The sequence below is a fragment of the Channa argus genome, chromosome 12 (genome assembly GCF_033026475.1).
Source record: "Channa argus isolate prfri chromosome 12, Channa argus male v1.0, whole genome shotgun sequence".
In the NCBI taxonomy this organism is placed as follows: domain Eukaryota; kingdom Metazoa; phylum Chordata; class Actinopteri; order Anabantiformes; family Channidae; genus Channa; species Channa argus.
In genome coordinates, this window is record NC_090208.1 from 9071457 (window position 1) to 9091460 (window position 20004).

At 38.8% G+C, this 20004-nt stretch overlaps 1 protein-coding gene across 3 annotated transcripts in view; it reads right to left on the reverse strand.

Moving 5' to 3' along the window:
• The window catches only part of LOC137136915 (type II inositol 3,4-bisphosphate 4-phosphatase-like), a 22970-nt gene continuing 2966 nt past the window's right edge, over window positions 1–20004 (reverse strand). Inside the window, exons 8-26 of one of the 3 annotated variants that reach the window (XM_067522710.1) lie at window positions 19222–19341; window positions 13061–13140; window positions 11190–11283; window positions 10874–10943; window positions 10594–10741; window positions 9927–10057; window positions 9286–9393; window positions 8928–9033; window positions 7724–7883; window positions 7454–7636; window positions 7223–7367; window positions 6706–6908; window positions 5847–5970; window positions 5629–5755; window positions 5043–5180; window positions 3765–3862; window positions 3339–3436; window positions 3058–3212; window positions 1–2002 (exon numbers count right to left, since the gene is read on the reverse strand). In XM_067522710.1, coding sequence (XP_067378811.1) covers window positions 1873–2002; window positions 3058–3212; window positions 3339–3436; window positions 3765–3862; window positions 5043–5180; window positions 5629–5755; window positions 5847–5970; window positions 6706–6908; window positions 7223–7367; window positions 7454–7636; window positions 7724–7883; window positions 8928–9033; window positions 9286–9393; window positions 9927–10057; window positions 10594–10741; window positions 10874–10943; window positions 11190–11283; window positions 13061–13140; window positions 19222–19341 — 2418 coding nt within the window. In that variant the 3' untranslated portion in view covers window positions 1–1872. Of the gene's footprint in view, window positions 2083–3057; window positions 3213–3338; window positions 3437–3764; window positions 3863–5042; window positions 5181–5628; window positions 5756–5846; window positions 5971–6705; window positions 6909–7222; window positions 7368–7453; window positions 7637–7723; window positions 7884–8927; window positions 9034–9285; window positions 9394–9926; window positions 10058–10593; window positions 10742–10873; window positions 10944–11189; window positions 11284–13060; window positions 13141–17352; window positions 18579–19221; window positions 19342–20004 lie in introns of those variants that run through there. The other 2 variants (XM_067522709.1, XM_067522711.1) reach the window with 2 other exon arrangements.

Consider the following 20004-nt stretch of genomic DNA (forward strand, 5'->3'; position numbering starts at 1 on the left):
CCCGTTTTTCGCGTTTTCAGCCGCTCCCCACCGCGGCTCCACCGAGCAGCAGGCTCCTGTTAACAGTCTCCATTTGCAGCCATCACCGGGAAAAGCCTAAACGCACAAACAGCTGCGGAACACATTAACCACGGAGACGACGCAACTAAAGTCCACCGAATTCGAACACCGGACTGTGAATAAGCGGTGCGCTTATCGGAGCCTGATGTGTTGACTGAAAACGGCTAACCGCAGCAGGCTAGCCGAGCCGAGCCGAGCCGAGCCGAGCTGCATTGTTTTGAGGCTCAGGGGGCAGAAAGCGCAGGGAACGGGAAACACGACTTCCTCGAGTTCTCTTCAAAATAAAAGCCACGTTATTTCGCGCTATTTCTACAATCCAAAGCGATTATCAGCTCTGTTTTTAAAATATATAAATACTGTGTCAAGGATACGATGTATTTGTGCACCAAGAAGGTGCAGATTCTTTGAAACAATTACAAACAAATAAAATAATAATTTGATCTTCTACATTAATAACGTGTCAGCAGGAGTAAATGTACACAAAGTCACTACTTAAGCAAAATGTACAACTATTTGCCAAAGACCCTGTGTGAGTGTGTGAATGGGTGAATGGGAATCAACACTGTAAAGTGCTTTGGATAAAAGCGTTATATAAGCGACTATTTACCATTTACTCAAATGTTAAATTTTAGACCTTGATAAATCAAAAACCATATAAATACCTATACAATTCTTTTTTTAGCTGAGAGGTAATTTATGTGTTAGTTCCTCTTTAAAGACCAGAAGTAATATTATTCTGTAAAAATAATGTATTTTGATGCAGTCAATAACATAAATGGTCAAGTCTAGTTTGAGTAATGTTCAATCAATGTTTATTAGCTCATAATATTTTTTATGTAAAGCTGTAAAGTCAATGTAGTGTAGTAAGAGGATTAACGATGTTCCATTAATGTAGTAAGTAAAAACAAAAACAATTGTAATAATCCAGTGAGGTACAACTAACTAAAAACAGTAGTACTATGTAATAACTGCACTTAATTCAAAATTCAACTTCACTTTAAAACAAATTGTTTTTCCTTATTTTCTGTCAATTAATAAAAAATATCTTTGCTACACTTTTCTCCTTAGAAACATATCTGGAGCAGACTCAACGTTTATGTGCATTTATATTATGAAGAATATCAAGTTCATTTTAAAATGCGTTTTTTGCTTTAAGTGAGTTTTATAGCGTATTCTTAGTACTTTAACTTGAGTAATGAGTACGTCATACTTGTTGATTTTCTAGGATGTTTTTTCGACAGTTAGAACGTCCGATTTTATTTTGAATGACAAAGCAACGTATTTCCGTTCTGGTTTTGCCCCGCTCGGCTCTGCTTGACGCACTTGTACGTGAGTAGTGATAGAAGCAGCGCCTCCACGCGGCCTGGCTGAAAAACAGCCCCTGTATCCAAAACAATGCAGACCTTTAAATTAAAATTCGGCCAGATTCAGGGTTTAGCGCAATTAAAACTGAAATATAAGGGTGTCATGTAAAAGATCTCTGTGTCGAATTTCAGCTTTTACTCAGCTTTTAATCACAACTTTGTTTATGGGAACCTGGAGCAAATGGTGAACAAAGTGGGGGAATGTGTTTAGGCCCATTGGAAAAACCATGGCTATGGCTCGCAGATATGTAATCATCACCATTAAGCATCATTATTCATCTGAATCAGACACCCATAATTTATTTAATGCAGAATTGTGTTTGTAAATCAAACTCCTGCAGCCACAGTAAACAGAACATTGAGTCATAAAAATAAAACGTACATAAATATATACACAACATAAAATTATTATATTAAAATAATTTGGGCGAAAAATTCTGTACAAAAACTACTGCGAGAAGCCGTAGCTGCCGTCTGGAGGTCGGTAAAGTCTGGGAAAAGTGAGGAGCTGGACGCTGCTGAAGGCAAACTTCCTCTTGCCCACATTCTTCTGAACATTCTCCATCCTGCAGCCCTCCCTGTGCACGCACACACACACACACACACACACACACACACAGCAGTAATATTCACTGCTTCAGTGTCACCTGACGCTTCACTAACATTCAAAACAAAAACATAATAAATGTTGACATACACAAAACATGAACAATAATAATGCGGAATGAATATTTCTATACATTATTACCTGTGAACCATACATTTCCTAAAATATTAAAGAAAAAGACAGTAGCAACCTTGTGTATGTCCCACTCATGCAGGTTTGTTCAAATACGAATTCTTCTTTAACGTTTGTTTTATGCTGATTCCTGACTGCAGGACACTACAGTGGAAGAAGCAGGCTTACTGTATATGGACATTTGAACATGTTAAGTATGCTAATGTTAAAGTCTCACAAGGGTGCGGATAAAGGTAAAATGCAAAAGTGTGCTAGGATTAGTCCCTTTTGTCTGTTTGAGAGACTATCATTCCTAAGACAATAAATGTTGCAATTCCATTCAGTTCACTTTGTGTTCTACTGGTATTTGTCTAGCAGTAAAACCAGGCTGAGGATGAGCCAAAGAACCAGGAGATGAGAGGTCACCAGCAGGAAGGCCACTGGGTACAAGTGCCGTCTGGGAGCTTTAGGGGCAAAACACTGTGGGAGCCAAAAGCTCTGGAGGCCAGAGGGACACTCCTCTGTATCTAACCCAGAGACAGTAAACCCTGACTGGGTATAACAGCCGAGCATCTGCCCCCAGGACAGACGAGACCTGGAGGAGGAGCAGTTTTGATGTGCATGTTTGATTGAAACAGTAGCAAGAATGAAGACATGGAGGGAGGAAAACAGACAGAAGAGAAAAATTGACAATCGCATAAGAAGGGATGAAAGAAGACAAAGCATGAAAATGTGTGGCGAAAAAAATGAAAGAGAAGAAAAAAGAAAAGTTAAACTGAATGCTTGCCAACTCAAAAACGGGGGGAAAGGAGAGGACGACGGATATCAAAGGAGGTAAGGTAGAAAAAGAAAGGAATGGAAACGAGGGAGGAAGGAGCAGTTCAGGGGTAGAAACACAAAGCTGAACATCCGCACCTCCTCATGCAGTCCAGTGCAGTACTGAAGTGCTGTTGGCTGAGTGAGTGTCGCTCTCGCAGCAACACACACTGCTCCAGTGTCACCGACATCGCCGTGCGGTCTTTTGCACTCTTGCAGCTCGTCAGACGAATGCCGTTCACCTCACGACACACCTGAACAAACGCACAACCATCATCATTCATCTTCTACTGTCACGTCAAGATGCTGAGTCCCACAATGTTTTTCCTACTCACAACAAATTCCAACTAATTTAAGGTTGGATTTCACACACGTCTTACCATGGCAGCAATCCACAGAACCTCCACGTTTTTCCTTTTCCTTGATTCTAAACTTTGGTCCAGAGACAACAGCAAGTTTGACAGGGTCTGGACACCAGCTGACGGAGAGAGAGAGAGAGAGAGGGAGAGGGAGAGGGAGAGGGAGAGGGAGAGGGAGAGGGAGAGAGAGAGAGGGAGAGAGAGAGAGAGAGAGAGAGAGAGAGAGAGAGAGAGAGAGAGAGAGAGAGAGAGAGAGAGAGAGAGAGTTCACTTTAATGTCAGATGTTGACAGCTGCAGTATAATTTCTGCACCAGTGTGATTTTGTTCCTTTTTGGGTCCGTTAGTTCTCTCTTGCTGCTGCATAAGTCTTAAAAATTGTGAACATAATTGGGCAAACAAACTGTTTAAGACAAAATTTAGTATCTGTAGACAACATCGAGTTTTACCCATTTCAGGCAGTTTGTCTCTCAGTGTGTTACAATAAGCTTTGAGAAGCTCACAGTTCTGTTGGTTGACTCTCTCCTGCAGAGAGCTGTCACCAAACCTGAAACAAATAAAACATAACAACTCTGTAAACTATGATCTACTTTTTATCAAACACGACATGAAGCCTCAGTTTAGACATAAAAAGGATTTTTGAAACCTCGTCACAGAATTTATGAAGGTTATAAGACATCACGGTGACTTTTAAGTGCTGAAGAGGGAGAGAGATATGCATAAAAGCAAAGAAACGGGATTCACAGTTTGGTCTTCAAAGATTTCTTTGGTGCTGACAGTGTAAAGATTCTTGACAATGTGACAGTTTGTACCATTGTGTTATAAATTTATCTGCTACACAAACACGAAGTCCAGCTGCTAATAGTCAACTTGACAAACAGACATGTTCCCTTATATTCAAAATACAAGACATTTACTAACTGCTTTGCTGTCCTCTCAAGGAATTTACCACCGAAAGGATCATAAAGTATATAGAATTTGAGGTTTTTACTTTATTCTGCAAAGTATTGACTTAGATTCTTGCTGCCTTGTACTTCACTTTTAAGTCGCTTTGGATAAAAGCGTCTGCTAAATGACTAAATGACTAAATGTAAATGTAAGTGCAAATGCTTTTTTTTCCTTACAACCACTCAGTTTCTACATCATTTTGTCACATGTTAATTCACTAGTGAGATTTACATTAATCCTTTACTTTAAACTTAGTCTTTAAAAAGATGAATAAGATAAACAAATATTTTCCTTGATGTTTTTCTCTCATATCACCTGGCACTAAAATATTACCATGGAAAGGTCACGTCTAACCCCCAGTGTTTCCTTTGGTTTGTTTATGGTAATTATACATTAGTGGTGTCAGTTTTTTTGTTTCATTTATGAAACTATTTTTGTCTGATGTTGGTCATTTAGTGTCTGGTTGTAGTTAGTTTGGATAGTTTCAGGCGATTCCTCGTCCCTTGTGAGTCATTTTGCCTCCTTTTGTGGTTGTTGTAAATCTTTTGTGGGTCAGTTTGTGTATTCAAACCCAGTTCTTTCAAACAAGAAATATGACCAGTAATTTCAGAGGCTTCTGCACTTAGGCCCCCTGATCCCTCAATAGCCCCATTCATTAATCCATCTATGGTTTTACCATTTAACCGTACTGTGCAGTGAGTGTGAGTGTGTGTGTGAGTGTGTGTGTGTGTGTGTGTGTGTGTGTGTGTGTGTGTGTGTGTGTGTGTGTGTGTGTATACCTCTCAGCCAGACTCTGCTGCTGGTTGATTCCAATGTTAAAGACAACAGGATGAATTCGTATTAAACATCCTTTTAGCTCCTGTGGCAAAGAACTAAAGCTCTCCAGAGGCAACGGAACCTTGACGACCAAACTGCCCCTGGATGGAGGTGAACACACACTTTATCCAAGCTGCACTCTGTGGTTGTATATACTAATGCATTTAAAAAAAATTGAATACCATCAAAAAGTTTGTTTTTTGGTAATTTATTTCAAAAAGTTAAACATATATTCTAGATTTATTACAAGCAAAATTTTTATTTGATGATTACAGCATACTTCTCGTGAAAATAAATAAATAAATTCTCAAAATATTAAAATATATATTTGACAGTAAATTACTATTCATTAAGTAAACTGAAATTACAGTGTATCTATCAATAATTCAGTGCACACAACAACAGTCAAAAGGAACAAGTACTGCGTAAAATAAACAGACATTTCAGAAACTGGAAATTTTTTGATTGATCTTAGGTCATATTGTAATGTTTTGAGATTACTAGCTTTTGATACAGTACTATGTGCCTGTGTGTATACACGTTTCTTACCATGTCCCACTGAGTGTCGGCAGCAAGTCTTCTGGTTCCTCTGTTTTACCCTCAATGATGACCAACGACACTCTGCTCAGGTCGGCCACACCCACCTCCATGTCCTCCAACATCCCCAGCTCGTCGCCTGACACACACACAGAAGCACACCATAAACACCATGTAGGCCTACAAATGACATGTGCGGCAGGTTAGTATGCGTGTATTTGTGTGTGTACCGTAAGTGCTGAGCAGGCTTTCAAACTGAGCTAGTATCCCTACAGAGTGAAGCTGCAGCAGGAACTCATGATCCTCCAGACCATCATGCAGCTTTAACATGAAACCACACACCACTGCTGAGAGCTGTGAAAGAGAGAGAGATGGTTTTTATTACAGTAAATTGGAAGTTCACTTTGAAGGTTTTTCTGGCATTTTTAGTTTATGAGCAGGAATCTTCAGAGACACCAACTGGAAAAATTATGGATACAGCATCTGTGACGTCGACCAGATTTAAAATTCCAATGTATCAGTTGGCGTATTGATCAACTACTGTATCCTGAATAAAAACATTAAGGGTTCATCTCATTTTTGGTCCTTCTGCAAGCATGCATTTTAAAATAAAGAGAGAAAGTGACTTCAACATAGTCTGACTTTTATATCAATCATCTAAGTACAACCTGTGTTTGTTTCAGAAAACCCTGAATGAATTAAAGGGGTACATGCTGTAAAATTATTCTGCCTCAATAAAACAACAGTTTACCGAAAAACAAATATTGGCATGATATCATGTCCATGATGAGGCTATGTTTCCTTTTGACACTGAATGTATCAGGCCTTAGTATCTGCAGAAGTCTTTATCATTATGGCTCCAGATCACAGGCAACAATGGTTTGAATGAGCTGCAAAACAGGTGGAAGTGATAGACTTTAATAGTATCTAAAACTTTATTAGCTTATGTTACAAATGTAGTCTTATAGTGTGTGTTTGTGTGTGGGTGGGCGGGTGACAGATAACTAGCTGAACAAACAGTATCTTAGTGAAAGAAAAGAAAATGAAAAGTAAATCATTTCAGATCCGTTCATTCTTGGTGTCTCTCACTGTCTGACTGAAGACTGAGTGGCGTCTCTGGTGGATCTGTGCAGGTCCCTGATCAAGAGTCAGAGCCACTGCCCTCTGCAGAACCACAAAGGACATGGCATCTCTGGCCTTCCCCACCACTTCACGCACACAGTCCCTAAGAGTGACCACCAGGGGAAGCAGATGCTCCTGCCAGGATGCATAGAAGGAGGAGGAGCGAGACTCTGCAGGTAGATAAGGAAAAGTTTTGTTACATGGCTGTGTTTTAATCATTAAACAGGATCATGTTTGTCCATTTTCACAAAACAGCATTTTCTCAGCGGTTTAGTTGAACTGTGATCAGACGCATACATAGTTTTGTTTATTCAAAGACAAATAAAAGATAATCACACTGTAACACACTCTTGCTGTCATCATGTGGGAAAACAACAGCAAGATTTATGGAAAAAAAACCTACATTTCAGCTAAAGTTTATTAAATCATAAATACAGGTATGTGTCTTCAACAGAGTGCTGAATCACACAGCATAACATCCCACCATTGGTCTGAGGGTTATTGTCTCTCATGGCTTCTTGCTGCTCCGATGATGTCAGTTGCTGTGGTTGCTCCTCTCGCCCTTGCAACCGGTCGACCATGACGATGATGCAGTTTAGGCTAATGGCAACGTTTGCCCATGCTCTGTCCTACACACACACACACATATATATAAAAACCAGTACATGGCTGTCAAAAACAAATTAAGATCTGATATACACATACTCCAACTTGCCCACTCCTCCTCGTCATACTCCTGAAGTGAAAGATGCCCCCCCTGATTGGCGGACAGGTTGTCACAGACCAGCCCATTGCTGTGGATGTGGCTGCTGTTGCAGATGGCTGTGCACTGGCTGTGGATTGCTAACAAGGCACTTTTCACCAGCTCATCTTTGACTGCGTGAACAAACAGCTCTGTCTGGAGGAACATGACGGAAGGTGAATATTGCCTCCTTACCTAATTTTCTTCATGGTTCTTCTTATCTGTCGAAGCAAAATATGTTACCTGCTGAGTCAAGCTGTCTAGTACTTCCGGAAGTTGAGCAGAGTTCGCCTCCAGAGAGAGGAGCTCCTCCGCGAGACCAAAGATCAGAGGCTGCAGATGGGCCATACTGCTCAGCAACTCCTTGGCTCTGAGGGTCTCTTCCTGGGAATAAGAGGCAGAGCTGGAGAGAAACAGAGCAGTAAAGGCTTCAGTGTGTTAAAGTGTCAGCAGAAATTTGCAGAACCTGTAATTTCATCTACTCATCCATTATCTGTAAGAGCTTATCCTGTACCTGTAATTTACTTGAGACATTTCTTTTTATATCACTTTTAACTTTTCATTTTGTAGTTGTAATTACTTGAAAGATTGCTGCATTTAAAGTCTATGAAGTATGAGCCAAATGTTTGATGATTCCAACCATCTCACTAAAGCTTCACCATTTTAAAGATTTTAAAAAATCAACTAGGAGTTTGACAAATATGTTACATTTGGCTTTGAGTAATTGTGACAGTAATTGCTCACTATTTTGTGAATGTTTTACAAACCAAAACCAAAAAATTAATTATTCAAGAAAATAAGGACACAATTAATTCAGATTTTTTTGTATTACTTATTGAATCGCTGAACTTAAAGTCTACAGGAGCCAGTGTGGGATCAAATGAGATAATTTTGGGGCTGCCCATGCAAATTCAATAAGTCCAAACACATAAAAAATACCACCATGTTAAAATGTGTGTGTTTAATAATAACAACACTACCCATGTCTGAAAGGTTTTAGCTCAGCATATGAGTCTTGAGCTATAGTTTACAGCAAAATGACACCTCCATTGTAGATTTGTGGTTTGATTTAAAAGGTCATTGTGAGTATATTTCTGTTCTTGTTTATTTTATAGTGTCTGTATTTGGGTCTGAGGATTCTGATAAATCCAAATGATTTTACAGAAATTCAGTGTATGTGTAGTAATCTACAATGCAGCGTCACTAATCCTGACAAAGCAGAGATTATGAGGATTAACCAACAGGAAACAATACAAAAAGCTGGACAGAGAGAAAGAGAGTATGAATAGAAAAGCTGATCAGAATAATAGGATGGAAGAATGAATGGAGAGAGAACACAGGAGGTGCAGATTAGACAAGGATGAGGACCAGGACTATTTGGAAGCCAGAACTCTCGCTAGCCTTTCACTTAATTGTGAAAGAGAACCTGGGTTATAGCAACACACACCTGTCTCTGTTTGCATGTTTGCTGAGCAGCCTCTTCAATCCGCCATGTTTGAATGCCTGGTGGTGATCAGCAGGAGCACCAAAGGTTATGACATCATACCACATACCTAGAGAGAGAGAGAGAGAGAGAGAGAGAGAGAGAGAGAGAGAGAGAGAGAGAGAGGGAGAGAGAGAGAGAGAGAGAGAGAGAGAGAGAGAGAGAGAAAGAGAAAGAAAGAGAACCACAGGGAAACTATTGCGGTGAATGAGAAAAACGAGGAACCGACTATGAGTAAAAGAAATAATGAGCATGAAAGTAAGAATGAAAGAGAAAATAAGCAGGAGAAAAAAAGGGAAATAAATGATCTCCTGGGATGTACCTCTGCTGTCTGGATTGGTGACCTCCATCCTCTGTGCGTGCAGGTTGGTTGGAACAAACTGAAGGTGTCTGTCTGATTTAGTGTTGCTCGATTTAAAACAGGACAACGCTGTTGGAAAACAAAACACAATTCAACAAAGAAAATATATGAAGCTTAGCCAAAAAAAAAAACAATTCTTTAAAGGAACAGTTCAAGATTTGGGGGCTCTCTGGGGTCTCAGCTGAGCTTTGGAGGTGCTGGTTGGGATAATATATGCAAAATGTATTCATTCAAAGTTAAAATATGTTGTAAATAAATACTTTACACCAAAATGTCCTTCATTCCATTCACAACTTCAAGGGTGACAAATTATTCCTGTTATAAATGCTATATATTGTACAGTACAGAGACTTATGTTTGTACATGTGTCTTACTTACCAAATCATATAAAAAACATATATTTCAACAAAATGTATACATATTTTGTGTTAAACTACAAAGCAGCATCACTTCACTGAGGCCAGATTGTACACCAAGGTGAATTTTAAATTATTTTGTACGTTTTATTTTAAACAAAGGAGCAGTTCAATAAACTTCACGTATCACCAAGTGTTTTACCAAAGATCTAAAATTTGACCATATGAACCCTCAATTCTCCTGACCTGAGAGTTTGTCCAGCTCTTCAAACGTTTCCTCATAACAGCCAATCAGGCTATTACAATGACTACCTACATCATGGCGGACACCATCCCAGTGGGGTGAAAGGTCACCGAGCTCCTTCACCTCCTGCACCCTGAGAAACAAAAATAATGTTACTACATTATTAAACACAATTTTCTGCTGATGCAGTTTTTTGTTGCACAGATTCTTCTCTGCTTTATTATATACAATAACAGGACTGCGCACTTAACATATCTAGAGTGTAGTAAACTACAAATTAAAGTGTCAGTGTCCTTTTGTTCAGGCATTAAGTCAAAACAAGAAATATCCAACTCATTGTCCTGTCAAATACTATAATTATTAGCAATATTCTAAAAAAAGATTCTCTCAGCAGCAAATCCTCTAAATGACTAAAATTTATATAAGTATGGTTAGTATAAATAAGTTATATTGTACTATAGTATAGTATAGTATAGTATAGTATAGTATAGTATAGCATAATAGTTACTCAATCTCTCTATGTAGATTGACTAATTTGGCAGCTCTAAACCAACACTTCCTTTGTGGCCAAATAGACATTACTGGGAGTGGTTGTATTAAACTGCACACAGTAAAAGTACATAAACTGAATATAACATGCATAAAGAAGTGTAGTTAACACACACATACCTGTTGGTATGTTCTTGTATGAGCACACTCAGGATCTGTTTGGGTAACGAGAAAGACAGTGGCGTCTCCGACAGCTGCTCCCTGACCAGCATCCATCGCTGATCTTCCATCTGAAATCTGTAGACCTTACACACCTGAGAGCAGAGCACTGCACACCCACGATAAGGAACGGAAAGTACGATTAGAGGCATGCAAACATGTGAGCAGTACTCTGATCACCTACAACATCAACATTCCTGAATGCTTTGTTTGGGAACTTAGGAACGTTTGTGAGACTCACCAGCTCTCATCATTGGACTGTTTTCTTTGCTGTGCACAGAGCTGTGAAGGTGGTCACACAGTGCAGGACACTGTAGAGAGTAAGAAAGAGAGCAAAACATTAAAATATCATCGCTAATGTCATCGGTGTTCCTCTTTGCCCTACTTTCAGAGGTACCCGTGACATAGAGCTGCCCTTAAAACAGAAAGCTTCACACAGTTGTGATCAAGTACATTCAGTGTTAAACAGGACGCTGCTTGTGACTCATACAAACAAACACAAATATGACCTAAAGGAAACCACAGGGTGTCAAAGCTTTGCACGTTTTTCTTTCTACCTTGTGTTCAGGGGGAAGCTTGTCATCACTATCTCCCTCCATCTGTAGGTGTGACACGTTCACCTCCCCAACCTTGTTCAAGCCATCCATAGTCCTGATCAAGAAAAGAGAGAAGGAAGAAAGAACTTGTTTTTATTTAGTGCCAAAAAAATTGTCTTAATGTGCTAATGAGCTAATAACCATTGGCTCCAGAACTTCACGAAGGATGACAAGTGAGCAGCTGGCTCACTTATTTCACATCAAATAAATATAACTAGCGAGATAAAACACAAATGATGGAGAAAAATGAGCTAGTTAGCCTTAGCAGTTATTAAGATAAAGCTAACTAGAGATGGGCTAAAGTTAAAAAGCCTCAAACTGGTGCAAAAAGGACAGCTGGTAAGCCAGAGGAAAAATAATAAAGTTAACTCGCATAAAATAATGTAATAGACAGCAAACAACGGAGAAAGATGATAGCTAGGAAGACAAACCTTCTTAAAAACCAGAATACTAACAAGAAAAGCTAACTGACTAAAGGCCAGGTAATGATCAAGGTAAAGTTACCTGTAGAATAAGGAAAGATTATTAAAAACTAAATAACTAGAATAATAAATAAACATCCCCATAGGGGCCTTGTAAGAGGACTTATACAGATCAACACATCGTGTACAAAGCATACACATACAAAGCTACGTATTAAAATACTTAAACGATACAGAAGTGCACTCATTTAAAACTATTTAAAACTTTAGCTGACGTGGGCACAGATTCATTCTTCTACCCAATTCTATTTACATCGAGGAAATAGCTAAGCTAAGGTAACTAAAAATAACCAAATGACTAAAGCAACACATTATCAAACACATGGTAACCAGACAGTAAAACCTACTATCTGTGCAATAAACAAGAAGGCCAGAGCAAGACAACGTATCCACACAAGAAATACAAGGCCCCATTCAAAGCTCACTACCTGCTCTTTGAAAAACACAGCACAAATCTCTGCCACGCGTCCAACCTGTGCCAGGTAAATATTAGTAATCAGACACACCTACAGTAATACAGCATGTCAGCTCACAGCTGCCTCACCTCCTCTCCCAGTCCGTCTCTCACACCCTCTTTGATCTTTCAGCCTTTGCTCTCTCTTTACTGTCTGTCTCTGTGAAGAGATCGTGATGTAAAAACAGGAAGAGATTGTGCATTTCAACTCTCTGCAGAGGTGGACGCTCACGCGCCCCCTCTCACTTCCTCCTCTGGGTACAGGTATCCCGGCAACGTCCAATGAGGTAACAACTGCAAAGCCTCCATGACAACATGACAGGCATTTCATTCGCCTCAAATGGTTTCTTTATCGATAAATGGGAAAGAGATCAAATGTGTCCAGACATGATTAGATAGAAAGGGGATGATGTTAAAGGTTAATAAAGTAGTTGATTTTAACTTGTGTAGAATAACACACCATCTGGATTAGAATGAGTCAGGCAAAAGTAATAAAACCCAATTAAAATAATATTCGCAATGAAGATAAGACTGCTACTATTGATAAAGAAAGTAAAAGATAAACTATTGTATAACTATATGAAATACATTAGATAAAGCAGAGGTATTAGGTGCTAGGATTACAGAGTATATACAGTCCAGATATTGATGCAAACATACTCAAGTTAAATCTGGAGCTTGGCACCGATGCAGTATCCATTTTTTTTTTTATTTTGAGCTGAATGTGCTGAACCCTAGAGTCTAAAGCCAAACTTTGCAACTGCACAGATGAAAGCAGTAATATGAATAGGGCGAAGATGAGTGACAGGTGTATGTCAAAAGCTATGCCATCTTTAAAAGTGACAAGTAGATGGGTTTGTGGTTCAGTAGCTCGGCAGGGGCAGGAGTGGGTTTACCTGAGACTGACAGAGACGCGAGGCTCCTTGGACCTGAGGAGATCTCTAATGGAGAAGGAAGTGAAACCCAGAAAGCTCATCTGAAAGAAACAGAGACAGAATAACGGACAATTATTTCATCACACATTTAACTTCAGCAATTCACTGCTTAGATTGTGGGTACTGGGAATGTCTGTACATTTTAAAGCTCTAATCCAGACATTATTCAACATATATGCAGTTCATGCAAGTTCTTGTTTTACTGGCTTTCTTCAACAATGGATTTGTTTTACATACAGAATTGTTTGTGCGATAAAAGCTGTTTGAAACATTTCCTACATTCAAATGGAACTTTGCAAGCACTTTAAAACAGCTATGTTGACGAAAGTGCTGTACAGGTTAAAGACATAAAATGAACAGAAATAAAAACAGCACAAAAGGTATACAACAAAACTAATAAAACAGCTACAAATAAATAATAATAAATAACATAAAATAATGTCAAGAACTCAGACTGTGTCGAAGGCCATTGAAAACAAGTGGGTTTTAGGAAGGGATTTGTGAGGCCTGTCTAATGTGCAAGCGCAGCTCCTTCCACTGCAAAAGCTCAGGCCCCCCTGTGCTTACGTTTAGTTTTTGGTACGTATGGATGCAGGAGCTCAGAGAGGTATAGCGGGGCAGCACAACTGAAACATTTAAAGTCTAAAGAAATTTAAAATGGATCAAGTGCACAGGCAGCCAGTGAAGTGAGGATAAAACAGGAAAATTTGGTGTTCATGTTTTTGAGTGCCAGGTTAAAAGATGTGCAGCAGCATTTTGGAAGAGCTGTAGTCAAGAGGCCGATGACAGACTGACGCCAAGATAAAGTGCATTGCAGTAATCCAGCCGGATGGTAACAAAGATGTGGATTACTGTTTTTCAAGTGCTGCTTAGTAAGAATGGGCTTTTCTTTGGCCAGCTGCCTCAGGTGGTAGAAACTAGACTTAACAGATCGGATGAGTTCTTTCTTTTTATGCTTCAGATCAGTATCCATTTTAAACCCAAGGTTGATCTTTTCGGATTTGGCCTGTTCACCCAAGGGTCCCAAGTCTACATGTGCAACTCCATTAGACGTATTAATTCCTAACACCATCACCTCAATTTCTGAATCAATAAAATGTAAGAAGTTACAAGCCATCCAGGTCCAGGTCCTTTAAACACTCCAGTGACAGAAATCCTTCTGATTGAGTGGAGCATAGATCTGACAATAGCTTAACAGTGAAAAGAGATGCCATGTCTTCTGAGGGTAGAGCCCAGTGGCAGCAAACAAAATAAAAAGAGGATAGGGGCTAAAATAGAGCCTTTTGGAACCTCACAAGACAGGAGACAAGGAGGACTTGAAGTCTCCAGTTTGAACAAAAAACGTTCTAACCTTCAAATAGGACCTGAACCAATTAAGAAGCCAATGTCGGCCCTTTGCACAGAGTTCGTGTTCCGTGTTCTAGGTGGGAGATTAAAATATCACGGTCCACTGTATTAAACGCAGCAGTTAAAGGACACCACTGATTTTGAACTTGCCGGGTTTGGTTCTAGTTTGGGTTGAACATATACATAAACGCCAATACACTTATCTTTGACTTCACTATACAGTATAATAGTGAAGAAATAAAAATATATATCTACTTCAAGCCGAAAAATGCCTCCTTATGACACTTGAAAGTAACCCTTAGTTTATAAAGTTGTCTTGTTGCTCACACCATGGAGTTTGTAATCACCGCTTTTTTTTTTTTTTTTTTTTTTTTTTTTTAATCAACCTGCTTTTTCAGTACTCCACCAAATGACATCATCTAAAGTCCGAGTGATGAAAAACTCCTCCGGGCGATGTCTTTTTGAGGAGTTTTTCAGTTAGAAGGAGAGAAATGTGTAAAAGATTAGAAAGTCTTTGGAAAGTCTCCGATAGGTTGTGCTCATTTACAAATGCTATTAACTGACTGTAAACAATCAGAGACAGAGACACTGGTACGATTTGTCATTTCAAATATTAACTGACGTATAGTATAACACATTTTTAAAATATCCCCATACTACTTAAGTTATTATTCTCAGTGGACTTTCTACTGGTTAAAACCTCAGTGTAGTAGATGTGAAAGCACTACACACGGGATTTCTAAATAAAGCTTAGGTTTATAAAACTTCTGAGAATTTCTGTGGCCGCTGTCCAGGAAACAAACCCTGTTCTCTACTTTGAACTTTAGAAGTACAACACCGGAAAATGGAAACAAAAGAGTGCTCACAGTGACAGTAAGGCTACACCCACTTCCTAAAAACAAACCAAATTCCATACAGGATGTATCCTGCACAGGAGTCAAGCTTCTTCCTAATATTAATTCATGAATGGCCTATATTATCTAACACATAGTCCCTATGGCATTAAAATCACCCTGTTGCTATGATGATGATCAGAAGCCCAGGGGATTACCTTGAAAAGCACTCAAATCAACACACACTCACACCCAGTAATACATTAACGCATAAGCATGAACTACGCATAAAACTCATATTTAAGAAAAAGTAATGAGAAGCTACAACCCCAATTCTAAAGAATTTGGGACGATGTGTAAAACGTAAATACAGAATGCAAATCACACCAACCCATATCTGATTCACAATAGAACATAAGCAACATATCAGATGTTGACATTTTACTATTTCATGAAAAATATTAGCTCATTTTGAAATTGATGGAGACAGCACATCTGCTGACTTTTGGGTAGCCTCCCCTCTTCTTTTAACTACTTTGTGGATTGCACAGCAAAGTGTGTTCACAGACAGTGATTCCTGAGCCCACGCAGCGATGTCCAGTTGAGAACCAGGCTTGTTCTTAATGCAGTGCTGCCTCGTCAAGCTTTGACGCTCGGCCTTTTACCTTGCACCAGAGATTCCTCCCAATTCTCTGAATCGTTTGATGATATTATATACTGTACATGGTGGGATCTTCAAAGTCTTTGCAATTTTACATTAAGGAACATTTTTCTGACATTGTTCCACAATTTGTAGACGCAGTTTGTCGCAGACTGGTGAACCTACACACTGTACATCTTTACAGTCCAGAGGCTCTGCCTCTCTGAAATGCTCCTTTTATACCCTGTCATGTTACTGACCTGTTGCCAATTAACCTAATTAGTTGTAAAATGCTCCTCCATTTGTTTTTGATTTGCAGTAATTACTTTTCCGGCCTTTTGTTGCTCCTGTTCCAACTTTTTTGAGATGTGTTGCTGCCATCAAATTTAAAATGAGCTAATATTTTTCATGACATGGTAAATATTTTCAACATCTGATTGATATGTTGATTATGTTCTATTGTGAATAAAAATATGGGTTGATGAGATTTGCAAATCATTGCATTCTGTTTTTATTTACGCTTTACACATCGTCCCAACTTCTTTGGATTTGGGCTTGTAGAAGAAGGCTAACAGAAACTGACAGACTGTAAATACAGAGGTGGAGCAAGAGGGGTGGCACTGCCCACCCATGGTGCCCCCCTGCCACAACGAGAATGTGGTAGGAATTTTATTATTATTTTTTATTAGAAGACCTTTAGTACATGACAATTCAACAGAAATAAATTGCAATGGATTTTCAGTGGAATCAATCAGTTTATAAAATGTGACAATATGGCTAAATATGGCTTTTCATAATTAAAATGCTGATATCTCTTAACCATAAGTCTTGTTTTCAGTGCTGATTACAACTGTGATGTGACTGTATGGTATTGGCATGATACATATCTCTCTTGCTGAGTCATGCACAGTCATGCATTTTGGGAAAAGTTTCATAGGGCAAATTGACGTTTTTATTCTAATAGTGGGTTTAGAAACAATATAATTAGACTGAAAAGCTGGAAATGTTGATCAACTTTGTCTAGATCCATTCAGAGTTAAATAAATTAGTAATTATCATCAATTCAGGTTATAAATGTATTTTGATATTAATAATTCACATCTGTAGTGTACACAGTTATGCTTTTTATAATCACAGGTATGATTCTAAAATAAAAGACAGAAGGAAACAAATAAACAGACTATTGACTTGCTGGCTCTGTATAGACAAACTGCTACAATTTCTCACCTGCAGCTAAAGTTTTGTCCCATTGTTTAGGGCAAAATAAGAGGCTTTTAAGATTAAATGCAGGAGGTTACTCCTCATCAAACCTAGAAACACACACAAGCATACAAGCAAAAAACACACCGATAACTCACCAACCGAAGCTATTGTCATGTTTGCGGTACGTGTATGTAGTTTGTGTGCGCATGTGTTTGTGAATGCTCCCTCACCTCTCCAACTGAGGAGTTGTTGTCATCTGAGGGACAGAAATACTTAGTGCACGACATCATCACGCTTTGCATCCCCCCCAATAAAAATAAAAAGCTCTTCCTTCCTGTTTTTGCTCCGTGTTTCTGTCCAACCTTCAGGTACTTCTTTATTTCTTACAATGGCCGCAGACTTCAATATTCAACTGAAACTGTGGTTTCGAATGTGTAACTCATGTGCTGGATGTCGGTTAGTCCAAAATAAAAGCTCTGTCTTTATTTGCTTTCCTTTCTTGTTTTATATGCCAACTTTGCACTTATGTATAAAACAATATAGTATCTGGTAAACAGGTTTCAGAGACATAAACCATAACAACACTAAGCTAAGCAACTAACCACTCCTAAAAAAAATTATGTCTCAATAAAGATACTGTCCAGGTAAAACATTAAAATAAAAATTGCAGCAGTGCTTTTAAAGTGAAGACACCAGAGCCTAAGGAAATCATTCTGTTGTTTTTATACTTTTACCTGTTTACAATTCATTATGTTTTCTTAATTTGTACTTAAAACAGCTTCTAGTTAGGTTGCTGCTGCTGTATTTCAAGGCAAAAAAATCATTTAGGTTCTTTGTCCACTCGAGTTCCAGGTGATGTAACCTCTGACTACTGACAGCTGGAGCATCGGCCTTTCAAATGTAAATGCTGTATGCAATCAGATATGTATTTATATTTAGGTCTGGAACTGCCAACCTAAAGACTCACTAAATAAATCATAAATCAGGTCATAAAGCAGGTCCAGCAGAAAGTTAGACTCCTAGCTCCAGCAGAATTACAGTAGGTTGACGAAAAAGTGTCTGTGTTTATCTACGATAAGAAATAATGAGCATTCAAAGCTACAAATTACCCAGGTCTTTTAATATTTAATGGAATAATGGAGTTCAAGTTTCACACCAGCTCCACAGAATTCAAAGCTTGTTGTTTTAATGAATTTCATGAATCTCAGCAGCGGCAGCTAAAAGATGACTTCTTTTGCTCATGATCTGTTTATGGACAGCAAAATGAAACAAAAATCCATAAAAATAAAAGCGAGCTGAAGATGAACAAGAGAAAACATTGACCCAGGGACAGGATATCTCCATAAAAATAATCCATCCATCATTAGAAATGGACTGAAAATCCAGTTTGTTGTCTCCTGTGCTCTGTTGTTTGCCTCTTACTGTAAACACCAACACAGACCGACCAAAGACTTTATCTGCTGCAGCTACTAATTTCCCTCCTCCTCCTCCTCTTTCGTCATACTGTAGCTGACAGGATTAAAAGTGCACAGCAATCGCCATCATGGGAAATAGGCAGATTAGTGAAGCTCTTGGGAGGCCGGCCGAGGTTGAGTTTGGCAGTAAAAAAAATGAGAGGAAAAAAAAAACAATTCATCTAAAATCTCAATATATCTCTGCAGCCATCGCCATTTTACCCTCACATGTGTGTGTGTGTGTGTGAGAGAGGGAGGGAGAGCGATTAACTGAATTTAGAGAGAAATCAAGCGTGTGTTGAAAAGCTACCACTGGTATTACACATGTACACATCTTTTGCACTAATCCTCTTATGGACATACACAAATTTGCAAACACGTCTACAGACTCACATGTTTTTACGTGTTAGTATAGTTGTGAGGGCACCTACTGGTAAAAAACTTTCTCTAGCCCCTTTACCTTAACTATTACAAATAAAAGCTACCCCTAACCCTGAACCTCATTCTAACAATCTTTAAACTACGTGTACTTGAAATGGACTGAAATGTGTCTCCAAGAACACAGAAAGACATGCACACACACACACACACAAACCCACAAAGCACAAACATTACTATGCTGAAGCAAAAACACAGACAACTCACCGTGGACTGTGCTGTGGCCTCCTCCACGTGATAAAGGGTCACTTTGATCCTACTGTGATGGCACAGAGGGTAGTCGCCACTGAAGCATACAGGTGTTAGAAACACACTCCCATCCAAACCCTGCAGCACATATATACACACACATTACATAGGACATTACATTTAATTCCATTTAACACTGAACCATATCCACTGTTGTAAAACACACTTACACACATGTCTCAAATGTCTCCATTCAAATGTTTTATAATGTTGTTATTCTAACTGTTCCTACAGTAAATATGCTATGAAGCTTTAGTCTACACAACATTTAATGCATATCTGTCATTTCCTGTGTGATTCAAAGCTCTAAGGACAAAGCATGTCGCAGCTTGTTTAGATTGTAAAGCCCCTTGAGGCAAATTTGTGATGCATGTATTTAAATGCCATTTGACTGTGCAAACAAATAAGAGTAATCCAAAAACACACACAATCCTCCATCACTGTAGTTGTCTAGAACCTTACTGAGATAATCCTGACCCTCAAAAATACATGCCTGACCTGAACCTTAAAAACTAAGTCTAAACCTACAGTAACCGTCCAGGTAAACCAAGAACAGAGGAAATGTCCACTCCAGCTACTGCTGAGAAATCAGCTGTTTGATTAGCTTGCAAATTAGCATCTGTTACACAACATTTGGCTTATGGCACTCCACAAAAATTATATTGAGAGCTGCAAAAATGATCAAAGTCATGTCTATATAGCATGAATTAGTTTGTAAGGTAATTATTGTGACAGGCCTGC